General features: G+C 42.2%; 1 protein-coding gene across 1 annotated transcript in view; it reads right to left on the bottom strand.

Moving 5' to 3' along the window:
• MINDY3 (MINDY lysine 48 deubiquitinase 3) overlaps nt 1–24434 on the bottom strand; it is a 224468-nt gene that overhangs the window by 7833 nt on the left and 192201 nt on the right. The window contains exons 13-15 of the mRNA XM_073629667.1: nt 23066–23138; nt 12549–12636; nt 9080–9151 (exon numbers count right to left, since the gene is read on the bottom strand). Of these exons, the coding sequence (XP_073485768.1) occupies nt 9080–9151; nt 12549–12636; nt 23066–23138 (233 nt within the window). The remainder of the gene's footprint in view (nt 1–9079; nt 9152–12548; nt 12637–23065; nt 23139–24434) is intronic.

Here is a 24434-nt window from a genome sequence, read left to right as displayed (position 1 = left end):
AATGCCAATCGTCCCAAAAATGTGTCAAAATTGTCCGACGTGTCCGCCATAATGTCGCAGTCCCAATAAAAATCGCAGATCGCCGCCATTACTAGTAAAAAAAAAAAATTAATAATAAAAATGCCATAAAACTATCCCCAATTTTGTAGACGCTATAACTTTTGCACAAACCAATCAATATACGCTTATTGCGATTTTTTTTACCAAAAATATGTAGAAGAATACATATCGGCCTAAACTGAGGAAAAAAATATTTTTTTTTTTACATATTTTTGGGGGATATTTATTATAGCAAAAAGTAAAAAATATTGCGTTTTTTTCAAAATTGTCGCTCTTTTTTTGTTTATAGCGCAAAAAATAAAAAATGCAGAGGTGATCAAATACCACCAAAAGAAAGCTCTATTTGTGGGAAAAAAAAGGACGTCAATTTAGTTTGGGTGCAATGTCCCACAACTGCGCAATTGCCAGTTAAAGCGACGCAGTGCCGAATTGCAAAAATTGCTCTGGTCAGGAAGGGGATAAAATCTTCCGGGGCTGAAGCGTTAAAGTCGCGCAATGCTGAATAGCAAAAAATGTCCTGGTCATGAAGAAGGTAAAACCTTCCGGAGGTCAAGAGGTTATGAAGTGTATGTCTGGCCATTACAAAAATGTACTCAGTACATCTCTGAAATGCACACACATTTTCCCATGTTATGACTTTTTAAAAACGCAGACAAGAACCTGTTGCACCCGCCAAAAATCCAGGGAGCTGGCAATGTTTTTGTTGCATTGAAATGTGTTATCTGTTAGCCCTACTCGACTGGACTACAAAACAGGGGAGGGACTTCTGTAGTCCAGCAGCAGAGAATTGGGCACTGTTGACAACACCGCTTTGGATTTCAGAGATATCATTTCAAAAAGGAAATTAGGAGCTTGTCTCATAGTTTCGAACCGGATCACCGGGTGTTTTTCTGTGCAGCTTTTTAATAACACACATATGGAGAAATATGCATGTATTGCACATACAGTATCTCACAAAAGTACACCCCTCACATTTTTGTAAATATTTTATTATATCTTTTTTCATGTGACAACACTGAAGAAATGACACTTGCTACAATGTAAAGTAGTGAGTGTACAGCTTGTATAACAGTGTAAATTTGCTGTCCCCTCAAAATAACTCAACACACAGCCATTAATGTCTAAACCGCTGGCAACAAAAGTGTGTACACCCCTAAGTGGAAATGTCAAAATTGGGCCCAAAGTGTCAATATTTTTTGTGGTCCCCATTTTTTTCCAGCACTGCCTTAACCCTCATGGGCATAGAGTTCACCAGAGCTTCACAGGTTGCCACTGGAGTCCTCTTCTACTCCTCCATGACAACATCACGGAGCTGATGGATGTTAGAGTCCATCAGCTTTACCCTCAGCAGTTGTCATCTTGAAGGTGTGTTCGTGGTCATTATGTTGTAATACTGCCCTGCAAGCCCGGTCTCTGAAGGAAGCAGATCATGCTCTGCTTCAGTATGTCACAGTACATGTTGGCATTCATGGTTCCCTCAATAAACTGTAGCTCCCCAGTGCCGGCAGCACTCATTCAGCCCCAGACCATGACACTCCCACCACCATGCTTGACTGTAGGCAAGACACACTTGTCTTTGTACTCCTCACCTGGTTGCCGCCACACACGCTTGACACCATCTGAACCAAATACGTTTATCTTAGTCTCATCAGACCACATTGAGTGCACGTGCACTCAACTTCTTTGGTCGACCATGGCGGGGCCTGTTCTGAGTGGAACCTGTCCTGTTAAACCGCTGTATGGTCTTGGCCACCGTGCTGCAGCTCAGTTTCAGGGTCTTCGCAATCTTCTTATAACCTAGGCCATCTTTATGTAGAGCAACAATACTTTTTTCAGACCCTCAGAGAGTTCTGGCCATGAGGTGCCATGTTGAACTTCCAGTGACCAGTTTGAGTGAGAGCGATAACACACCTGCCCCCCTATTCACACCTGAGACCTTGTAACACTAACGAGTCACATGACACCGGGGAGGGAAAATGGTTAGTTGAGCCCAATTTGGACATTTTCACTTAGGGGTGTACTCACTTTTGTTGCCAGTGGTTTAGACATTAATGGCTGTGTGTTGAGTTATTTTGAGGAGACAGCAAATTTACACTGTTATACAAGCTGTACACTCACTACTTTACATTGTAGCAAAGTGTCATTTCTTCAGTGTTGTCACATGAAAAGATATAATAAAATATTTACAAAAATGTGAGGGGTGTACTCACTTTTGTGAGATAATGTATATACTGTTTTTTTATATATTTTATTTTGCCCAGACATGCACTTTAATTTACTTCTACTTGAAGACCGTGAGAACACCGTAAAATGATAGCTGCATCCTTATGTCATAAGTGCAGAGACCCCACTATTTAATAATTCTTCCAGTATTATATTATTCTGCTCTGCTTCATGGAACACATTATTGGACTTTTTTCTTTTTCTTTTTTTTATGAAGCCTTAAACTAGAAGATGACGTTCAGCCGATGGCTTGACATGAAGTGTCCCATCACAGTCACACCCTTGCTGGTCCTTATTTATTGTTCTTGCGACCATGGAGACAGCATCACATCATTATTTACAAGCTGGAATTCTGAGCGGCGAGTCTTCTTTGAAGAGATTTCGCAGTAACCAGAGCCAGTAATTTAGCAAACAAGGTTAAGCAAAACGAATGCGCATGGAAATTTCCCCAAAAAGGTACAAGTACATGATGTTTTGAATTTATTGCTAGTTTCAGCCCAGATAATCAAATTCTAAATTTTGACTTTAATTTCGAGGTGGAGTGATACAATACAATCCTGTCTAAACCTAAGGATATGACATTTAAGTTACATTTAATTAAAATGTATATATAGCCATTTTCTTTTTTTTTTACGTTTTGGATAGAGTAGGGAAGGATAAGATCCTCAGGCAGTTTTGCTGTTGGTGCCCCTGCTATGTAGAAGTCCCAAAAGCAGTCTGGCAAATATCAACACCAAAATATGATTCTTTGACTGCTCCTGTACACTCATTTGGCTGTCTAGGTGTTTGACATACTTACAGTAGATGCTTTGCAGTCCCTATCAGGCATTTTATGGCAGCTCTGAGAGTCTTTAGCATGATTCCACCCTTACTAAGTTTTTGATATGCGCATTATGCGCTATGCTGCCCTTTATTACATTTTATTGTATCTTAAAGTAGAAGTTGACCCTAAAACTAAAATATCAAAATCTACTTGCAGCCACAATCTAAGACTAACCAATCTAGCCCTGTAAAGCAAAAATCATTATTCATACCTTTCCTGAAGCTGCTCCGTTCCAATCCTACGTGGAGCTGTCAGCAGCAGCTTCTCTGTGTAGGAGTGTGCAGAAGAGGGAGCCAACAACGGAAGCACCATAGTAACTCTATGGGCGACGTCACTTCCCAGCCGTTGTTGGCTGTCTTCTGCACACAGCTTCCGCCGCTGGAGACCGGACCATAGCGGTTTCAGAAAAGGTACGTATAGCGATTTTTGCTTTACTTGGCTAGAGAGGTTAGTCTTAGATTGTGGCTGCAATTAGATTTTGAGATTTTAGTTTTATGCTCAACTTACACTTTAACCTGATCCCTGGTCTGCCTTTTGAGATGCTTTTTTCCTTGGGTGCATCGTATACATCCATATCCCTAAAGCTCTGGAATGTTGCCATCTTTATCTGTTGGTTTCTTAGCTTTACATATGAGTTGCAGACCATTGATAAAATTGCACTATGATTTTTGCACCCTTTACAATGCTGTTCTCTGTTGATCCTTTTTCATGTGTGCATTCTTGTAAATGTTTGTAAATGGGCGGCACAGTGGTGTAGTGGGTAGCACTTTCGCCTTGCAGTAAGAAGGGTCGCTGGTTCGAATCCCAACCATGACACTACCTGCCTGGAGTTTGCATGTTCTCCCTGTGCCTGCGTGGGTTTCCTCCGGGTACTCCGGTTTCCTCCCACACTCCAAAGACATGCTGGTAGGTTAATTGGATCCTGTCTAAATTGTCCCTAGTATATGAATGTGAGTTAGGGACCTTAGATTGTAAGCTCCTTGAGGGTAGGGACTGATGTGAATGTACAATGTATATGTAAAGCGCTTTGTAAATTGACAGCGCTATATAAGTACCTGAAATAAATAAATAAAATAAATAAATAAATGTTTGTTCTGTATTATTAAGATTATATAAAAAAAAATATCAAACAAAAAAACTGGGTCATCATCCCCAAGGTGCATCTGGTGGGAAAATCTTACAGTATCCCCCAGGAACAAAGGTGTACTGTTAAATATAATAAGGCTATCACCATATGTCCTTTAGGCTGGTAAATCCACAATGTGAATCACCCAATAGAAACAGCCACAGAGTGTTTCAAAATGCAGAAAAAAAGTGTTCACTTTAATTGGCGAGTCACAGTTAAAAACGTATATCGACATATATTAATGCCCATAAAATAAGGATCCTTACGTGCTGACCCCAAGGTGTTGAGTTGAGCCACTACAACGTGCCAAAAAAGTTGGCCAGTCCAATGAGGGGGAAGTCTGATGAGAGTATCTAAGCCAAGTGTAGATGCCGAACCGCTGGGAAAAAAACAAAAACCCACCAGTACACAGTCTCTGAAACCGGAAGTTGTGTCACTGGAGGTTACCTCCCCCCACCTTCAAACCCAACACAGCACGGTTGGGGAGAGGTTGAACACATGCCACAGCAAAAATTACAGTGCCTGTTGCTTTCTGTGGGCAGTACCATCACCAAATGTGACCCATTCAAGTGAGCAGGCCGTGCAGCAACTGTGGTGGTGGGAGCTTTCAGGGTTAAAACAGAGATTGAGGAGGCAACATATTACCTGTTAGCCGCCCTCTGAAAAGTGACCACTGTTCAGAGATGGCAAAGGCTGCTGCAAATGTAAAGGAGACCTAAGAGGAACTCTTTTTGTATGGATTTCCTCTTACTTCTTGCATCTCTGGAACAGCCAGAGAAGGAAACCTGCCCAGAAGGACACACAGCGGAAAATTAACTGTCAGGGGTTTTAATGCTGGCCACACACTGTGAATTTCAGCTAGCTTCTGATGAACTGGGCAAATTTCACTTAGTTGGGAGGCCCTGTTGGCCCCCTCCTGTTCAACACCCTTCTATTGAAAAATCAAAGAAGCTGGGTCAATTTTTTTCAGCCAAACATCCAATCAGATGCAGCTGCTGGTAGGGTCATCTGAAAGTCACAGAGGGAGATTCCTCCATTTGCACTGTTAGCATGGATGGAAGAATTTAAGATTTATTTGTTAAGCCTGCAGGTTGAACAATAAAAATTCTATCTAGCAAATTAAAGCACCCCATAGATAATCTTTTTTTTACTCAACCAGCTGGTGGTGGAAGCCACGCACCGCTCAGCTCACTCTAGAAGATCATTGTGCATTCCACTGATGCTGAGAGACAAACTGGAAGCTCGGACGTACGACGTACGTTTCGTAATGCTACGTCACCAGCAAGTGTGATACATACGTCGAGGCACCTTCCGGTCACGTCACTTCCGGGTTCGACCTTCTGTTTTGTCTCTCAGCATCAGTGGAACGCATTTAGACATCAAAGAAATCCTGGACAGCCGCACTCCAAAAATATTTGCCTTTATTCAATAAAGTGTCATCCAAAATACAGGTCACAATAGAATGGAACAAAGCTTACGCGTTTCGCACTACACAGAGTGCTTAGTCATAGCTGAGTCAATGGAACACATGTCGATCATGTAGCGTGAGCTGAGCGGCGCGCGGCTTCCACCAGCATTCATTGTGGGTTAAACCCAGTGCCGGGAATAGGCACCACCCAATATAAGCAGGCATTTGTCATATTTTAGTATTTTTTAAATAAAACACTATTACGCTATTGGTCCTCCCTTTGTCTTCTATCCCCCATGGCCAACCGTGTTGGAGGGGAGAGTATAGTCCAGAATTTTCCGGACCCATCTTCAGTCTACTTGTGCCATTACTCCAATCTAGCGATCCCAGACCTTCTTTTTAGTTAAAGAGCTCATGGAAATCTGGTGAGCAGGTTTTTCATTAGAGCACATTGGGTGTCATTTGGATTTTCTGTCAAGTGGTGAAGGACTGTCTGCAAATTTCTAATTTGATTCATCAAGTTCTTGTTCAGCTTATTTAGTGAAGAAATCATGGACTGTTGATTAGATATTTTGTATTTATAATCACTATCACAAATTGTTATTTCACTATCCATGTTATATGGTCTGGTTTTGTTAGCACGTTTATTATAGTGTCTTTTTTTTTAGTGCCCCCTATCCACATTGTCTAGTAGCTTACCTACAGCATTTGGGGAGCAGCTTTATAGTTTAATATATTTGGGGCAAGGTTTGTCTTTTTATTACTTTCATATGAATCTTCTAACACTGAGGAGGTAAAAATCGAAACTGGTAAACAAGTGGAGCAGTGTCCCCATATAAATAAAAAAGCACATTTGACCTCCTTAGTATAATTAGGTCCCGTTTGAGCAGGTGAGAGGACACCCATGAGGTGGGGTGAAGGGCACTATGGTGATTAAGTGAAGAGCTTTTTCTGTGAAGAAATCTTTGTTTTCTGGGACTGCACATTTACTGGAAGGTGTACGGGACCTTGAAATTCAGTGAAGACAGCTCATCACATTTGATATGGATTTTTTTTGATTACTTATACTTAGTTTATCTAACTTTATTTGTGATATGTATGGATACAGTGCCTTGCAAAAGTATTCACCCCCTAGGCTTTTTACCTATTTTGTTACATTACAGCCTTTAGTTCAATTTTTTTTTATCTGAATTATATGTGATGGATCAGAACACAATAGTCTAAGTTGGTGAAGTAAAATTAGAAAAATATACACAAAATTTTTTTCAGAAATAAAAAACTGATAATTGGCATGTGCGTATGTATTCACCCCCCTTTGTTATGAAGCCCATAAAAAGCTGGTGCAACCAATTACCTTCAGAAGTCATGAAAAGGGGGTTTATGTTTATGGGGAAGGGTGGGACTTTGTATGGGACCTTCAGAAGTCACATAATTAGTGAAATGATGTCAACCTGTGTGCAATCTAAGTGTCACATGATCTGTCATTACATATACACACCTTTTTGAAAGGCCCCAGAGGCTGCAACAAAGCCTGAGGCACCAATAACCAAACACTGCCATGAAGACCAAGAAACTCTCCAAACAAGTAAGGGACAATGTTGTTGAGAAGTAAAAGTCAGGGTTAGGTTATAAAAAAAATATCCAAATCTTTGATGATCCATAGGAGCACCATCAAATCTATCATAACCACATGGAAAGAACAAGGGACAACAGCAAACCTGCCAAGAGACGGCCGAAAACCAAAACTCACGGACCGGGCAAGGAGGGCATTAATCAGAGAGGCAGCACAGAGACCTAAGGTAACCCTGGAGGATCTGCAGAGTTCCACAGCAGAGACTGGAGTATCTGTACATAGGAGGACAATAAGCCGTACGCTCCATAGAGTTGGTCTTTATGGAGTGGCCAGACACAAGCCATTAGCTTTCTTTCATCAGCAAAAAACAAAATAGTACGTTTTGAGTTTGTGACAAGGCATGTGGGAGACTCCCAAAACGTATGGAGGAAGGTGCTCTGGTCTGATGAGACTAAATTTGAACTTTTTGACCATCAAAGAAAAGCTATGTCTGGCGCAAACCCAAAACATCACATCACCCAAAGAACACCCACAGTGAAACATTGTGGTGGCAGCATCATGCTGTGGGGAGGTTTTTCAGCAGCTGGGACTGGGAAACTGGTCAGAGTTGAGGGAAAGATGGATGGTGCTAAATACAGGGATATTCTTGAGCAAAACGTGTACCACTCTGTGTGTAATTTGAGGCTAGGACAGAGGTTCACCTTCCAGCAGGACAATGACCCCAAGCACACTGCGTAAGGAACACTTGAGAGGTTTAAGGGAAACATGTAAATGTGTTGGAATGGCCTAGTCAAAGCCCTGACCTCAATCCAATAGAAAATCTGAGGTCAAACTTAAAGATTGTTGTTCACAAGCGCAAACCATCCAACTTGAAGGAGCTGGAGCAGTTTTGCAAGAAGGAATGGGCAAAAATCCCAGTGGTAAGATGTGGCAAGCTCATAGAGACTTTTCCAAAGCAACTTGGCTCTATAAAGTATTGACTTTAGGGGGGTGAATAGTTATGCACATTGACTTTTTCTGTTGTTTTGTCCTAGTTGTTGTTTGCTTCACAATAAAAAGTACCTTATTCCTGGCTCTGCACCTGCAGTGTTCTCTCTAAGTAGCTGTGAGCCATGGACGCAGGCTCACCTTCTCACATAAAATGCAGGATTAATAGTCCTACACTGCGTGATGAAACAGAGTGGCCACCCATAGCCTGAAGCTTGAGGACAGTGCTGAAGTCGGCTGGAAGCGAGGAATAGGGTAAGCAATATACCTTATCCCTGCACCCCTACACTAAATGAGCATCTAACACCTCGGGTTGGGGGTATTTCGTCTCATTTCTGGAGTTCAGCTGTAATGAACCGACTGTCAGTATAATTACCAGTCATCCCATTAGACTGTGGCCTTCCCATAAAAGGGACAGTCCTGAAGAAATATGGTTGGCTTTTCTATTTTTCATATACATGGTCACCTTTGAAGATCTTATTCTCTCCAAATGATTTTTCAAGACTGTCAAAACAGATTGTCCCATGACATGTTCCACTTATTCAGCTTCTGCTTAGGTGTCTGGATTGTCTCCATTAGAGCTAAGAATTTCATCCCCCCGATTACTCTATTTATGCATCTCCAAAAGATTGTCAACATAGCTTTAATAGTTTCCATATGGAGGTTCACATTAAATAAAAATGAATGTCCTTTAGGTCCTCCATGCAAAAATGAAGAGGCATGACAAGACATAAAGACATAGTATAAAAAGGAGAGAGATAACGGCATGTGATGACAACACGAGCAGTAAATACGAGAGGTCATGTAACCCTTCCAAGAAACAAAAAGACAACATTTCATTCCAATGCAGCTGTCAGCATCACTTTACATGAAACATACCTTCTCATTATTGTTGGATTGTCTTAATCCATTATAATGATACACACTAAATGATTCTGGAACCTTCGAACCCTTAGAAGAGGAAAAAGAAGGAAAAATACAATGTTATACATAGACATTTAAAGCTGTACAAAGAGATAAAATACGTTATACAATATATAGATATTTAAAGGCCTATAAAGAGATAAAGCTAATCATATAAACAGCAAAATAAACTTTCTGATTACAGTTCTGTAATCCCTTCAGCAAAACGTGTAAAACTCTTTCCTGGGGGTGCATGGGAATGGGACCCATCTTAAAGGGATACTGTCACAAGGAAAATATGAGGGCTGTCATTGCTGGCCTCCTGAAGAAAATGCTAGTTGCTTGGCTTTAATACTTTTGAATCAAAGATCCAGAACAAACTTGCTATAAATGAATGTCAAATTTCCTCATCTCTACTTCTTCAGGGTCAGTGACTCAGATACTAAGCATTGAAGTCAAAGCTTCAGCAATGCCAGCAAGCATAGGCGTGCGCAGGGGGTGTGCCTGGGCACCCCCCTAATTAATCTATGCGGTGCCGATTGCCCCTACTGCCCCGGCTTCCCCCCGTGTTGTACACCCACTGCAGTGCTGCAGGCTTCCCTCCTTTCCTCTCCCCCTGGCTGTTGCGGGGGATGTTTCAGGATGGAGAGCGGGGGAAGGGGCTAAACAATATGTCATTTAATGGCCTCTTCCTTTTCTACATGAACACAGTAAACACACTCACTGCGTTTAATCATAACTGAAGCCTAGTAACTGTGTTTACTAGGCTTCAGTTTGTGAATGAACAGGAAGCTGCTCAGCACAGAGCACTTCCCATTCATTTACTGTCCAGAGAAAGACGTGTGTTTGAGCTTTGGGGTGCACAATCCTAAGCCAGAAAGTGAACTAGCATTCAAAAAAGATGATTTTAGCAACAGCAGCCTACATGAGTCTTACATAAGAGTCCAAATTACCCTTTCACTGCCACCGATGTAAAATGTATGTAAGCAGCAGCGACTTTTTTTTTTCTTTCTTTATTTTTTAATTTTTACATACTCCTGGCTTCTACAGAAACTGGAAAGAGTGCATTACCATTGTCAGGCTGACTGTCAGCAGTCTGTTGAGTGTAATTTGGATGGCTGCACTTCCACAACCACTTTAATATGCCAACCCCCCCACCATGTATCCTAGTCTCCACTATCCCACCTGCAGGCCTGGGATAGGCATCGGTGGATAGAGCAGAGGAAAAAGAGCGAACAGCAGTTTGTTGAATGAACCCAGAATCCGTGTATTATGCCACTTTTGGGTTCAGAGATGTCATTCCCTGGGTGATGTGGCTGAGAATGAAGCGAATCAAGCACAATCTGTGCTTGATTAGCTGCAATGGAGTGCAGGGGAGAAATCAGGGGTCTAATAGATGTCTCTATAAAGAAAACATGTTACACACACAAGCAAATGCACTCACCCTCCAAAAATTTGAAACGTACACATAGAAATGTATACAGCTGTTTATGAAAACAATGGTTGCACCACACATACAGTGGGGACGGAAAGTATTCAGACCCCCTTAAATTTTTCACTCTTTGTTATATTGCAGACATTTGCTAAAATCATTTAAGTTCATTTTTTTCCCTCATTAATGTACACACAGCACCCCATATTGACAGAAAAACACAGAATTGTTGACATTTTTGCAGATTTATTAAAAAAGAAAAACTGAAATATCACATGGTCCTAAGTATTCAGACCCTTTGGTGTGACACTCATAGATTTAACTTAGGTGCTGTTCATTTCTTCTGATCATCCTTGAGATGGTTCTACACCTTCATTTGAGTCCAGCTGTGTTTGATTATACTGATTGGACTTGATTACGAAAGCCACACACCTGTCTATATAAGAACTTACAGCTCACAGTGCATGTCAGAGCAAATGAGAATCATGAGGTCAAAGGAACTGCCTGAAGAGCTCAGAGACAGAAATGTGGCAAGGCACAGATATGGCCAAGGTTACAAAAAAATTTCTGCTGCACTTAAGGTTCCTAAGAGCACAGTGGCCTCCATAATCCTTAAATGGAAGACGTTTGGGATGACCAGAACCCTTCCTAGAGCTGGCCGTCCAGCCAAACTGAGCTATCGGGGGAGAAGAGCCTTGGTGAGAGAGGTAAAGGAGAACCCAAAGATCACTGTGGCTGAGCTCCAGAGATGCAGTCGGGAGATGGGAAAAAGTTGTAGAAAGTCAACCATCACTGCACCCCTCCACCAGTCGGGGCTTTATGGCAGAGTGGCCCGACGGAAGCCTCTCCTCAGTGCAAGACACATGAAAGCCCTGATGGAGTTTGCTAAAAAAACACCTGAGGGACTCTAAAATGGTGAGAAATAAGATTCTTTGGGCTGATGAGACCAAGATAGAACTTGTTGGCTTTAATTCTAAGCGGTATGTGTGGAGAAAACCAGGCACTGCTCATCACCTGTGCAATACAGTCCCAACAGTGAAGCATGGTGGTGGCAGCATCATGCTGTGGGGGTGTTTTTCAGCTGCAGGGACAGGCGGACTGGTTGCAATCGAGGGAAAGATGAATGCGGCCAAGTACAGGGAAATCCTGGACGAAAACCTTCTCCAGAGTGCTCAGGACCTCAGACTGGGCCGAAGGTTTACCTTCCAACAAAGCAATGACCCTAAGCACACAGCTAAAATAATGAAGGAGTGGCTTCAACAACTCTGTGACTGTTCTTGAATGGCCCAGCCAGAGCCCTGAATTAAACCCAATTGAGCATCTCTGGAGAGACCTAAAAATGGCTGTCCACCAACGTTTACCATCCAACCTGACAGAACTGGAGAGGATCTGCAAGGAGGAATGGCAGAGGATCCCCAAATCCAGGTGTGAAAAACTTGTTGCATCTTTCCCAAAAAGACTCATGGCTGTATTAGATCAAAAGGAGCTTCTACTAAATACTGAGCAAAGGGTCTGAATACTTAGGACCATGTGATATTTCAGTTTTTCTTTTTTAATAAATCTGCAAAATGTCAACAATTCTGTGTTTTTCTGTCAATATGGGGTGCTGTGTGTATATTAATGAGGAAAAAAATGAACTTAAATGATTTTAGCAAATGGCTGCAATATAACAAAGAGTGAAAAATTTAAGGGGGGTCTGAATACTTTCCCACCCCACTGTATATATATATATATATATATATATATATATATATATATATATATATATGTGTGTGTGTGTGCAGGTACTGAGGTGGAATATTACTGCTCAAAAAGAAAAAAAAAAGATTTATCCATCTTGCTTTAACTATACTTAACATGTTGGGTTTTATGTTACTTTTAAGCAGTATAATTATAAAGCAAGTGCACTCTCCATGTAAACAAAAGCATGTGCCCCCCTTTGCATCCCTCCTCAAGCCTGACACAGATCAGCAGCACAATTGCCCATAGGCTTCTGTACACAACACAGCGTACCTGGTCGGGAAAAAACTCCTGCAGGAATGGGCCCAGTAATATGATCCCCAGACCTTCTGGGTCTAATTTGGTCTTCATGAGGTTTACACTGGAAAACATTGAAAATCAAACAATAAGCGAGGAATATTTGTGCGTTCCTGAGATATACTGCGCTGCACGGCCTGCCTCTGCCAATGAATGCTGTTCTATTTTCAGAATCCAGGGCGCATTCATCACAATGGCATCTCATTGGCCAAGTTGAGTTATTTTAAGCCTGCATAATCTCATGATTAAAACCAAAACAGTCATGATAATTTTGGGAGACGGAGCCTTATTAGGAAAACATTTCTGAAAACAGACTGTGTAGTAACCTGTGCTGGGAGCGTAGAGGGATCTGATCTTGTATAAACAGAACACCAGTTACAAAGCCAACAAGAACTCATCAAATAAAAGTGACCCTGTAAAGCCAGTGTTGTTAAAGATCCCAGTGTTATCCTCATCTTTCTCATGGTCTGCATCTGGAAACGCCACCCCTTCACTGCTCCCAAAGGCAGGTAGGTCGAATACCTGTCTCCCCCCAAAAATGCACAGTGGTTCCTTCCACTGACTTGTGTGTCCTGTAGTAAGTACGAGCCACCGGGAGGAACCATGAAAATGGGGGAAGCAAATTTTTTTAGACATCTGGCAATGTAGAACACCTACAGTGACCAGGAAGCAGCGGCATTTGAAGACATGGGCCACCAGAAAGGTAAGCAAGGACAGCCTACTTTTACAGAGCTGGTATTTATAGCCGAACTATAGCCATACTACTAAACACATAGTTACAATACATACTGCTTCCCTGAATATAAGACCTATTCCAAAAATAAGACCTCTCTCGTTTTTTTAGGCTGGCTGCAATATAAGCCCTACCCTGTAAATAAGCTAAAGTCCTTGTAAAATCATGTACTCCACACTGTAAAAGGATTATATAATGTCCAGCGTGTGTCTTTATGTAACATTACTGTAGAAAATACCTTATTTACAGTGCCACTGGGAGCTCATGTGACCCGCCGGAGCTCTCCTCCTCTCGGCTGTCAGCGGCTCCTCACTCTGCAGCGCTCAGAGCGGTGCTGACATCAGCCAGGATCTCAGCATCTCCCTTTAGCAGTGCTCGAAGCGGGGAAGAAGAGCACCGGCAGGTCATGTGAGCACCCAGCGGCGCTGTAAATAAGGTATTTTCTACAATATTACATAAAGAAGCACACTGGACATTATATAATCCATTTACAGAGCGGATTAAAGGATTTTACAAGGACTTTAACTAGGGTTTATTTTGGGGATTACAGACGAGCCGACTCCTGATTTGACAGGGAGGGAGAGGGGGAGAGAAGACAGGGGACAAATAAGAAATGCCCTGAAAATAAGCCCTAATGCATTTTTTTGTAGCCAAAATTAATAGAAGACCTGGTCTTATTTTTGAGGAAACACGATAGATTTTAGTTGCCAAAAAATTTGTAATGCTTTGCAGCTAGTTTTGTGATTGAAACACCCTGCCAACCTCCAAAACCAGCTAGGTGGAACTTGGATTCACAATTACAGCTACTGCAGCCCCCTGTACCTCCTAAGCAGAAAGGAGGCTTCCATCATGACAAGTCTGGAGTATGGTGGTCCCATCCCTAACATATAAACCACAGAAAAAAAAAAAAAATAGCCATCGGGAGGAACCATGAATAGCCACCTGTGCCTCCTAAGTCATCAAGACGTGTTCAACACAGTGCTCAGAAAAGTTCCCAATATATGTATACATGAATAAGCTGCAATAACAGCTTTACCTGCAGGTGGTGCTGCAAGTGAAAACGAGGTTCCTGTTCCCAATAATGAGAGAGGAAGCTACAGAAAAGAGCCTTTTGTGATACTACATTGTAAGGGCTCATGCACACTTGAGCTCAAATTGCTTCTTTTACAGGCATTTGAGCTTTTTTTCCCTCCTCTTTTTCTAAACGCCCCTCCATGTTAGCCCATGTACACTGCAGGCGCTTATAGGTAGAGGCAGTAAAAAAAATAAAAAATAAAAGAAAACACCAACGTCACGTTTAGGAGAGGCGCTTTTAAGCATAAAAAACGCTTAAAAGTGCCTAGACGTGTGTTAACGCAAAGTGCATTCATGCACAATATACATTTTAACGGCCAGAATAAATTAACATTCTGACCAATAGAATGCATTAACGGCAGATGTGGACGCGCGGTAACGCACATGGAAAAATTCTAAAAAGCCGCATTTTTCTCCCGCTAAACTCCTGTAGGAGAAAAGGCGTCAGAGAATACAGTGTGGCCTAAAGCAGACAGGGAAGTACACCCCCATATTCCTAACAAATGAAAAAGCATTCAGATGTGTACAAGTACAGTGAGGCGAAATAAGTATTTGATCCCCTGCTGATTTTGTACGTTTGCCCACTGACAAAGAAATGATCAGTCTATAATTTTAATGGTAGGTTTATTTTAACAGTGAGAGACAGAAGAAGAACAAAAATATCCAGAAAAACGCATTTCAAAAAAGTTATAGGTTGATTTGCAGTGAAATAAGTATATGACCCCTTCGCAAAACATGACTTAGTACTTGGTGGCAAAACCCTTGTTGGCAATCACAGAGGTCAGACGTTTCTTGTAGTTGGCCACCAGGTTTGCACACATCTCAGGAGGGATTTTGTCCCGCTCCTCTTTGCAGATCCTTTCCAAGTCATTAAGGTTTCGAGACTGACGTTTGGTAACTCGAACCTTCATCTCCCTCCACATATTTTAATTAGGATTACGGTCTGGAGACTGGCTAGGCCACTCCAGGACCTTAATGTGCTTCTTCTTGAGCCACTCCTTTGTTGCCTTGGTCGTGTGTTTTGTCATGCTGGAATACCCATCCTCGACCCATTTTAAATGCCCTGGCTGAGAGAAGGAGGTTCTCACAAAAGATTTGACAGTACATGGCCCTGTCCATCGTTCCTTTAATATGGTGAAGTTGTCCTGTCCCCTTATCGCTGCAAGATTTCAGTCCTTCACGGTGTAGTGTGTTACCAATTGTTTTCTTGGCGACTATGGTTCCAGCAGCCTTGAGATCATTGACACGATTCTCCTGTGTAGTTTTGGGCTGATTCCTCACGTTCTCATGATCATTGAAACTCAACGAGGTGAGATCTTATATGGAGCCCCAGACCGAGGGAGACTGACAGTTATTTTGTATTTCTTCCATTCGCGAATAAGCACACCAACTGTTGTAACCCTCTCACTAAGCTGCTTGGCGATTGTCTTGTAGCCCATCCCAGCCTTGTGTAGGTCTACAATTGTGTCACTGACATCCTTGGACAGCTCTTTGGTCTTGGCCGTGGTGGAGATTGGAATCTGACTGATTGTTTCTGTGGACAGGTGTCTCTTATACAGGTAACAAGCTGAGATTAGGAGCACTCCCTTTAAGAGAGTTCTCCTAATCTCAGATTGTTACCTGTATAGAACACACCTGGGAGCCAGATATCTTGCGGATTAAATACTTATTTCACTCATTAACTACTTGCCGACCAGCCGCCGTCATAATACGTCGGCAGGTTGGCTCTCCTGGGCAAATCGCTGTAGCTGTACTGAGGCCCTTTAAAAAGCTTCAGCCGGTGCGCGCGCCCACTGCACGTCGCCAGAGCCAATTTGTGTGGCTGGCAGCCACTGTGTTCACCGGCCACCCGCGATCTCTCAACAGAGAGCCAGAACAGGGATCTGTCAATGTAAACAGACAGATCCCCGTTCTGAGAGGGAAGTAGAAAGTGATCTGCTGTTCCAAGTGATTAGGAACAGCGATCTCTCTCTACTCCCAGGCAGCCCATCCACCATACAGTTAGAAACACCTGCCAGGGAACACACTTAACCCCTTGATCGCCCCCTAGTGTTCCCTGCCAGTGACGTTTATACAGTAATCAGTGGCTATTTTTAGCTCTGATCACTGTATAAATGTCACAGGTCCCAAAAAAAGTGTCAAAAGTGTCCTATCTGTCCGCCGCAGTCCCACTAAAAATCGCTGATCGCCGTCCATTACTAGTAAAATAAAAATTAATAATAAAAATGCCATAAATAGATTCCCTATTTTGTAGACGCTATAACTTTTGCACAAACCAATCAATATACACCAAAAATATTTTACCAAAAATATGTAGAATCCATATTGGCCTAAACTGATGAAAAATTTTTTTTTTTTTAATTTTTCGGATATGTATTCTAGCAAAAAGTAAAAAAATTTTTTTTTTGTTTTCAAAATTGTCGGTCTTTTTGTGTTTATAGCGCAAACAATAAAAACCACAGAGGTGATCAAATACCACCAAAAGAAAGCTCTATTTGTGGGGAAAAAGAGGACATAAATTTTGTTTGGGTACAACGTCGCGCGACCACAAAATTGTCAGTTAAAACGATGCAGTGCCGCATCGCAAAAAATGGCCTGGTCATTAGGGGGCAAATCCTTCCGGTCCGTAAGTGGTTAAAATGCAAATCAATTTATAACTGTTTTGAAATTCATTTTTTGCTGGATATTTTTGTTGTTATTCTGTCTCTCTCTGTTAAAATAAAGCGACCATTAAAATTCTAGACTGATCATTTCTTTGTCAGTGGGGCAAACGTACAAAATCAACATGGGATCAAATACTTTTTTCCCCTCACTGTACAGTGATATCCGGTAATAAGGAATAGAATCCTCGACTCCCACAATTCTCAAAGGAAAGAAATAAAAAAAGACTGCAGATGGAGATCAGGCACGGAGTGTCTAGGTGGGTCATGTGGTTATCTGATGGTCTGAAAAAGTTATTTCCAGATAAACAATGGAAAGTCATCTTTCCAGCAATACAATGTCACATAAAAAAAAGCGTGAGAATACTGAACGGTTCACATGACCCCATGACGTTCCTCAATAGAGCCCAGGTCACATGTGGTTATTTGTTGTGCTGTGTATTTTATATAGACACACACATTTCGCATGTGCAATTAATCAGGTTTCACTGTAAAAAAGTCTATCCAAACCGTATTCATAAGTCACAGTGCTGTCACTGCCCTGGCTGAGAGTACCTATGTTTAGTGCTCTCCATATAGATTATGTAGACTTTATACACTCACCAGCCACTTTATTAGGTACACCTGTTCAATTTGCTAATCAGCCAATCACATGGCAGCAACTCAATGCATTTAGGCATCTAGATGTGGTGACGACGACTTGCTGAAGCATCAGAATGGGGAAGAAAGGAGATTTAAGTGACTTTGAACCAGGGTGGATAAAAAAAAAAAAAAACAAAACAAAACAAAAAAAAAAAAAGATTTTTTTGATTTAAATCGATTTTTTGGATTGTTATCAAATTAATTTTAATAAAATGCTTTTGGAGTAAAAATCTATCTAAAGATCGTTTTCTATTTAAGATACAATAATAATTTAGTTTATTCAGCATGAAACTGAGCCTAGTTATGTAGCATGAGGCTGTATATTCTGCAATATTTACATTTTTGGTGAATCCAAGCTCTGCATTGATGCATTCACACAATTTCACAGTAATCATGGTGTCCTTTTATGAAAGTGCGGTAAAATACCGCTTTTCAGTTCTCAGGCATTCTCAGAGGAGATCGCTCTCCTCTAATTGCCTGTTTATGAAAGTGTGTAGATCGCTTCTCATGTTGAGTTGAGGAGCGATCTACAAACGCCGGGAACTCCTGAGAATGGCTCCTCTCACTATAATCTCGTGTGATATAGCGGGATTACAGTATGAGGAAGCGTAAAATACAAAAGTGTAACACGAATCAGCACACATTATTCCCCAACATATTAGAGCCCTTGCACACTGGGGCGGGGGGCGGCGTCGGCGGTAAAACGCCGCTATTATTAGCGGCGTTTTACCGTCGGTATGCGGCCGCTAGCGGGGCGGTTTTACCCCCCGCTAGCGGCCGAGAAAGGGTTAAATACCACCGCAAAGCGCCTCTGCAGAGGCGCTTTGCCGGCGGTATAGCCGCGCCGTCCCATTGATTTCAATGGGCAGGAGCGGTAAAGGAGCGGTATACACACGGCTCCTTCACCGCTCCGAAGATGCTGCTGGCAGGACTTTTTTTTACCGTCCTGCCAACGCATCACTCCAGTGTGCAAGCCCTCGGGGCTTTCACACTGGAATGAAAGCAGCGGCACTTTCGGGGCGGTTTGCAGGCGCTATTATTAGCGCAATAGCGCCTGCAAACCGCCCCAGTGTGCAAGGGCTCTTAATAAAATAATAAAGTTAAATTCCCCCTACACAATATACATTAACCTATTAAAAAAAACATTATTTTTATCAATATTTAAAGATCATACATGTGCCTATTTAAATGTGAATGGTGTATAGTAAATGAATGTAATCCACATATGTAATGCAGCTATACACCATTCATATAAATGCAAAATACATTTATAATCATTAAAAAAATTTTAATAAAGTATACAAGTATAAATATTTATTAAAAAATTAAAATAAAATATATTTCATAATTGATAAACATAAAAATTGATAAACTGGTGCGATGTGAGAACACTGCGAATCCACTGCGGGTTCCCGCATCGCACCGACTCCCATGTCTGTTCACACTGCCATATGCGAATCGCTGGGGAGTGTCAATACATTGTTAACGACACCCCAGTTCAGCTTGCATATCGTACTGCGAACTGACAGTTCAGACATGAATTGGATCGCATATGTGTGAACACACATGCGATCCGATCCTGGTCCGAACAGAAAAAAGGGTCCTGTGCGTGTTTGCACCGAATGCGGTGCGATATCAGCCATACTATCTGTACGGCTGATATCGCACCGCACAGACATCACATGTAATGTTAACGGTAGTGCGCTGCGAATTACATGTGATGCCTGTGCGATGTCTGGCATTGCACAAGTGTGAACTGGGCCTAAAAGTTAACGACACCCCCAAATCAGTTCGCATTTCGCAGTGCGATCTGCAAACTCGGACAGGAATCGGATCGCATGGGTGTTAACACCCATGCGATCCGATTCTGCTGCGGACCAAAAAAAGGGTCCCGTACGAGTTTGGTCCGAATGCAATGCGAACTCAGCCATACGATCTGTATGGCTGAAATCGCATCGCACAGAGATCGGATGTGATTTGCACTGCAGTGCGGTGCGAATCACATCCGATCTCGGACAACGCAGCAGTGGGAACCAGCCCTAAATCATATTGCATTTGCACCAAAATGGTACAGGACCCTTTATTTGGTTCGCACTGGAATCGGATCGCATGGGTGTGAACACCTATGCGATCTGATTCCTGCACCATTACATAGTTCACACTGCGATCTGTGAAATGATCTGGGGGTGTCATTAACTTTACATTGACACCCGCAGTGGTACGCAGATGTCAATGTAGGTGCGAGGTGGAAACCCGCAGAGGAATCACGCTGGTTCACGCATCGCACAAGTGTGAACCCAGCCAGAGACGTGAACATCTAAAAAAAAATATCTATCTATATAGATATATATAGCGCTACATATATATATATATATGTATATAATATATATATATATATATATACACACACACATATATACACACACACTATAAATTCCTATCCTGCTGGTTTCGGGGTGTGTAATGGTGGGGAAGATGTACTATGACTGTTTGGTGAAAGTAGTCAAAAGACTTCTTGCTTTCTCCAGAATACTCATCCAGCTTCACGCTTCTCACTCTGATTCTCCACCTCTGAAATGGTGAATCAAAAAGTGAGAATTCTGTCACAGATCGCCAGTGAGGTGCTGAGATCGCACCTTCATAAACTGGCCGTTTCTGTGACAGTCAGTTACAGATTCTCACTTGCTGAGATAATCTGCGGAGAACATGTTCTCCACTGATTATCTCAGTTTCATAAACTGGTAATGAGCTGAGATCAGCGGCAAGACTTGGGATCGCAGCTGATCTCAGTTTCATAAAAGGACACCCATGAGATAAAACAAAGTTGAGGAATATTCTTTTATCCCATTGTTTTGCAAATCTATGTACACTACAAACTGTATGATTGAATCGGTTCTGATATCGCCGTTTTACTAACCTGACAGCTTATTATTCTAAATAGGAAGATTTCATTTTGTTTGCAAATATTAAAGATTCTAATTACAAGCAAGAATGAGTCCTTATATTTACCCACTTGCCGACCGCCGCACGAACATTTATTTGGCAGAATGGTACGGACAGGCAAATGGGCGTACAGGTACGTCCCTTTAAATTTGCTACTGTGTGGTTGTGCGTGCCCCTGCCGCGAGCTCCGTGAGTGTGATCGCGGGTCCCGCGGACTCAATGTCCGCAGGGATACCCGCGATCGTCTCACGGAGAGGAAGGACGGGGAAATGCTGATGTAAACAAGCATTTCTCCGTTTTGCCTAGTGACACTGATCACACAGCCCGTCCCCCCCCACAGTTAGAATCACTCCCTAGGACACACTTAACCCCTGCAGCGCCCCCTCTTGGTTAACCCCTTCACTGCCAGTCACATTTACACAGTAATCAATGCATTTTTAATCGCACGGATCGCTGTATAAATGTGAATGGTCCCAAAATAGCACCAAAATTGTCCGATGTGTCCGCCATAATGTCAAAGTCACGATAAAAATAGCTGATCGCCGCCATTACTAGTAAAAAAAAAAAAAAAAAAATATATATATATATATATATATATATATATATATATATATTAATAAAAATGCCATAAAACTATCCCCTATTTTGTAGACGCTATAACTTTTGCACAAACCAATCAATAAAGGCTTATTGCGATTTTTTTTTAACAAAAATATGTAGAAGAATACGTATCGGCCTAAACTGAGGAAAAAAAATGTTTTTTTTAATATTTTTTTTTTATATTTATCATAGCAAAAAGTAAAAAATATTGCTTTTTTTCAAAATTGTCGCTCTTTTTTTGTTTATAGCGCAAAAAATAAAAACCGCAGAGGTGATCAAATACCACCAAAAGAAAGCTCTATTTGTGGGGAAAAAAGGGACATCAATTTTGTTTGGGAGCCATGTCGCATAACCGCGCAATTGTCAGTTAAAACGACACAGTGCCGAATTGCAAAAAACGCTCTAGTCTTTGGCCAGCCAAATGGTCCGGGGCTGAAGTGGTTAAAGAGCACCTGTCATTTCAGATCCATCATGGCAGCGCCCGTTAGTGGGCAAGCCACTCACCTGCTGCCACTTTGTCCCTCACTTTGTTGCGTCACTGCCGCATCACCAGCCGTCCCATTAAAGTGAATAGGACTGTCAGTGAGTCAACAGCGGGTCAGATGAGGAGCCATTGTGGGACAGAGATAACAGTTGCTCTTTAAAAATCATGATTTAAATCGAGTTGATTTAAATCAAGCCTTTTTACTAGCGATTTAAATCAAATCCACCCTGCTTTGAACGTGGCATGATTGTTGGTGCCAGAAGGGCTGGTCTGAGTATTTCAATATCTGCTGATCTAATGGGATTTTCAGTCACAACCATCTCTAGGGTTTACAGAGAATGGTCCGAAAAAGAGAAAATATCCATTAAGCGGCAGTTGTGTAGACGAAAATGCCTTGTTGAGGTTAGACTGGTTCGAGATGATAGAAAGTTTGATTCTCTTCTAACTTCAGCTTGTTCAATTAAGCTTTGACAATAAAACCTGGAAGTTGATTGGTTTCTATGCAGAGCTGCACCAGATTTTGTAAATCAACCTCATTGTGTCAAATCATCAAACGTCTTGATGGTTCTGCGCTGAAAAATTTGTGTGACCCCAACAATCCACTCTTAGAGAACATGCAAAGAATATGAACGACTGACTGCACAACCAGACTGCGGAAAGTGCCTTTCAGAGTTTATTACATTGACAGCCATGCAGGTACACAGCCCCAAATGCAGACATTGTGCATTCGATGACCCACACCGCTGTCACATTGGGAGCGGCGACTGTCTGTGCAGCTGCTGTATGTCAATTGACATGAATAAGACTGCCTGCAAGGAACACCTGTGCATCCCCATTTGGGCAAACACAGCTCTTACAGGGGTGTACGCTGTAGTACGCCCATGTAAAGGAGGCCTTACTGAACAAAAAAGTTTAGGCCCCTTTCACACCGGCAATGTCTGGGCTGTGCAGCAGGAGATATGTGAATCAAGCAGAATGGGATGGTTGGCACTTTTGTGGCATCCAAGTTCATCCAGTCTTTAGCTCCATTTAATAACTGGCGCTTTCTGGACCCATGTTAGATCTATGGGTGGCTGGATGCAAACATACGTGCGTCCATTTACATTACACTGGCTCCAATCTCTCACGTTCAGGCCCAGAAAAACAGAAAGGAAGCAGACCCTTTCCATTTTTTTTTTTCCAAACCAGGATGAACTCAGAGGTGGGTGGAAGTAAACAGATGTACATCCATTTACACCCACCTGCCCATAGACTTACATGACCAGCTCAGCCTGAAACACTGATCAGACCCACCCATGTGAACTGGGCTTTAGTGGGCTTTGGAACCATTATGGTTTGAATATTTGGAGATACTTACTATTCAGGGTCTGACACAAGATCCAAAGCCTTCATGACTTCTTCTAGCAAAGCATCAGGAATAAAGCCATTGTCTGCAAGAAAAAGAGAACGTAATTAAGACACAGCAGAGGCAGCCACATTGTAGACTTATATTTATACCTTGTTTTGCCCTTTGCATTTCTCTATTAAAGCGTTACCCTTAAAAAAAAAAAAAAATGGATCCTGTTCCCTTAAAGCATGTTATACAGCACAGTGCTGTGTAATTTGGCCCCTTCTATCACCTGAAATACCTAGCTGATCCTGCCTGGCTATGCCCTCCCCTCTGTAAACTGGCCACGGTTTATCATGGCTGCTGAACCCTGACACCGTGGTCAGTTTACCTGCCTCCGTCATCCTCAGCCCTGATCTCCTGTGTGAGTCCTACTCCCCCTCCCCTCCCTGCCTGTTAGCTCTGTCCACTCCATGATCCTCCCCTCCTGGTGCAATCATATCCATACTACGATCATGACATCCCCTCTATTATATAATGCTAGGTGCCCCTGTGCCTGTGTTATATATATAAAAAAAGTTGACTATACATATCAGAGGGTCTCCTGGCGCTCACCTGACTCCTCGGCTCGCTCCTCCCCGGCTGACATCAGCGGCAGTACTCAACCCCGCCTGCTATAGATGTCAGCCGGGCTAAGGAAAGCCGAGGAGTCACGTGAGTCGCTCTGATTTGCAGTATTATCAGCATTTTTTAAAAATATAATACAGGTACAGGGACACATAGCATTATATAACAGAGGGGATGGCATGATCATAGTATAGTTGGTTAACAACCACTTTAAGTGGATGTCCAGGCTAGTGCTAACTAGGCTTAAGGCTGCTCCCACCCCCTTCTAAATTCTATTTTAAATACCCTGTAGAAGGAATATGCTTACACTTACCCATTCTCAGGGCGTTAGGGTCCGGAGACGTGATCGGCTCCCAGCGGCGGCTTTAAGGGAGAGGAGGAACAGATGACAACAGATGCCCAATAGTAAGCCTATGGGTAACGTCACTGCCCAGACACTTCATCCATTGTCGGCGATCTCTCCTCTACCATGAAGCCGGCCACTGGGAAGATCATGTGACCAGACAGGAGCACCCACAGAATAGGAGGGTATAAGCCTCTTCTGTACACAGTATAGAATAGGATTTAGAAGGGGTAGGTTTCAAGTGTCATTAACCCCACATCAATAAATGCTGTATTACATGCTGTTCATACTCACACTCAGTTACTATGAGATTTGTTTTCTGTATTCTGCAAACAAATCTGGTTAATCCTGCGGCTCTCCCTCTCCAACTTTTGTTCATGTCCCCAATTCAGCTAGGGATTTTGCAGCTATGGTGGCAACTCTGCACAT

Source organism: Aquarana catesbeiana, linkage group LG05, assembly GCF_042186555.1.
Source record: "Aquarana catesbeiana isolate 2022-GZ linkage group LG05, ASM4218655v1, whole genome shotgun sequence".
NCBI lineage: Eukaryota > Metazoa > Chordata > Amphibia > Anura > Ranidae > Aquarana > Aquarana catesbeiana.
This window is presented reverse-complemented; position numbering and strand designations above follow the sequence as displayed.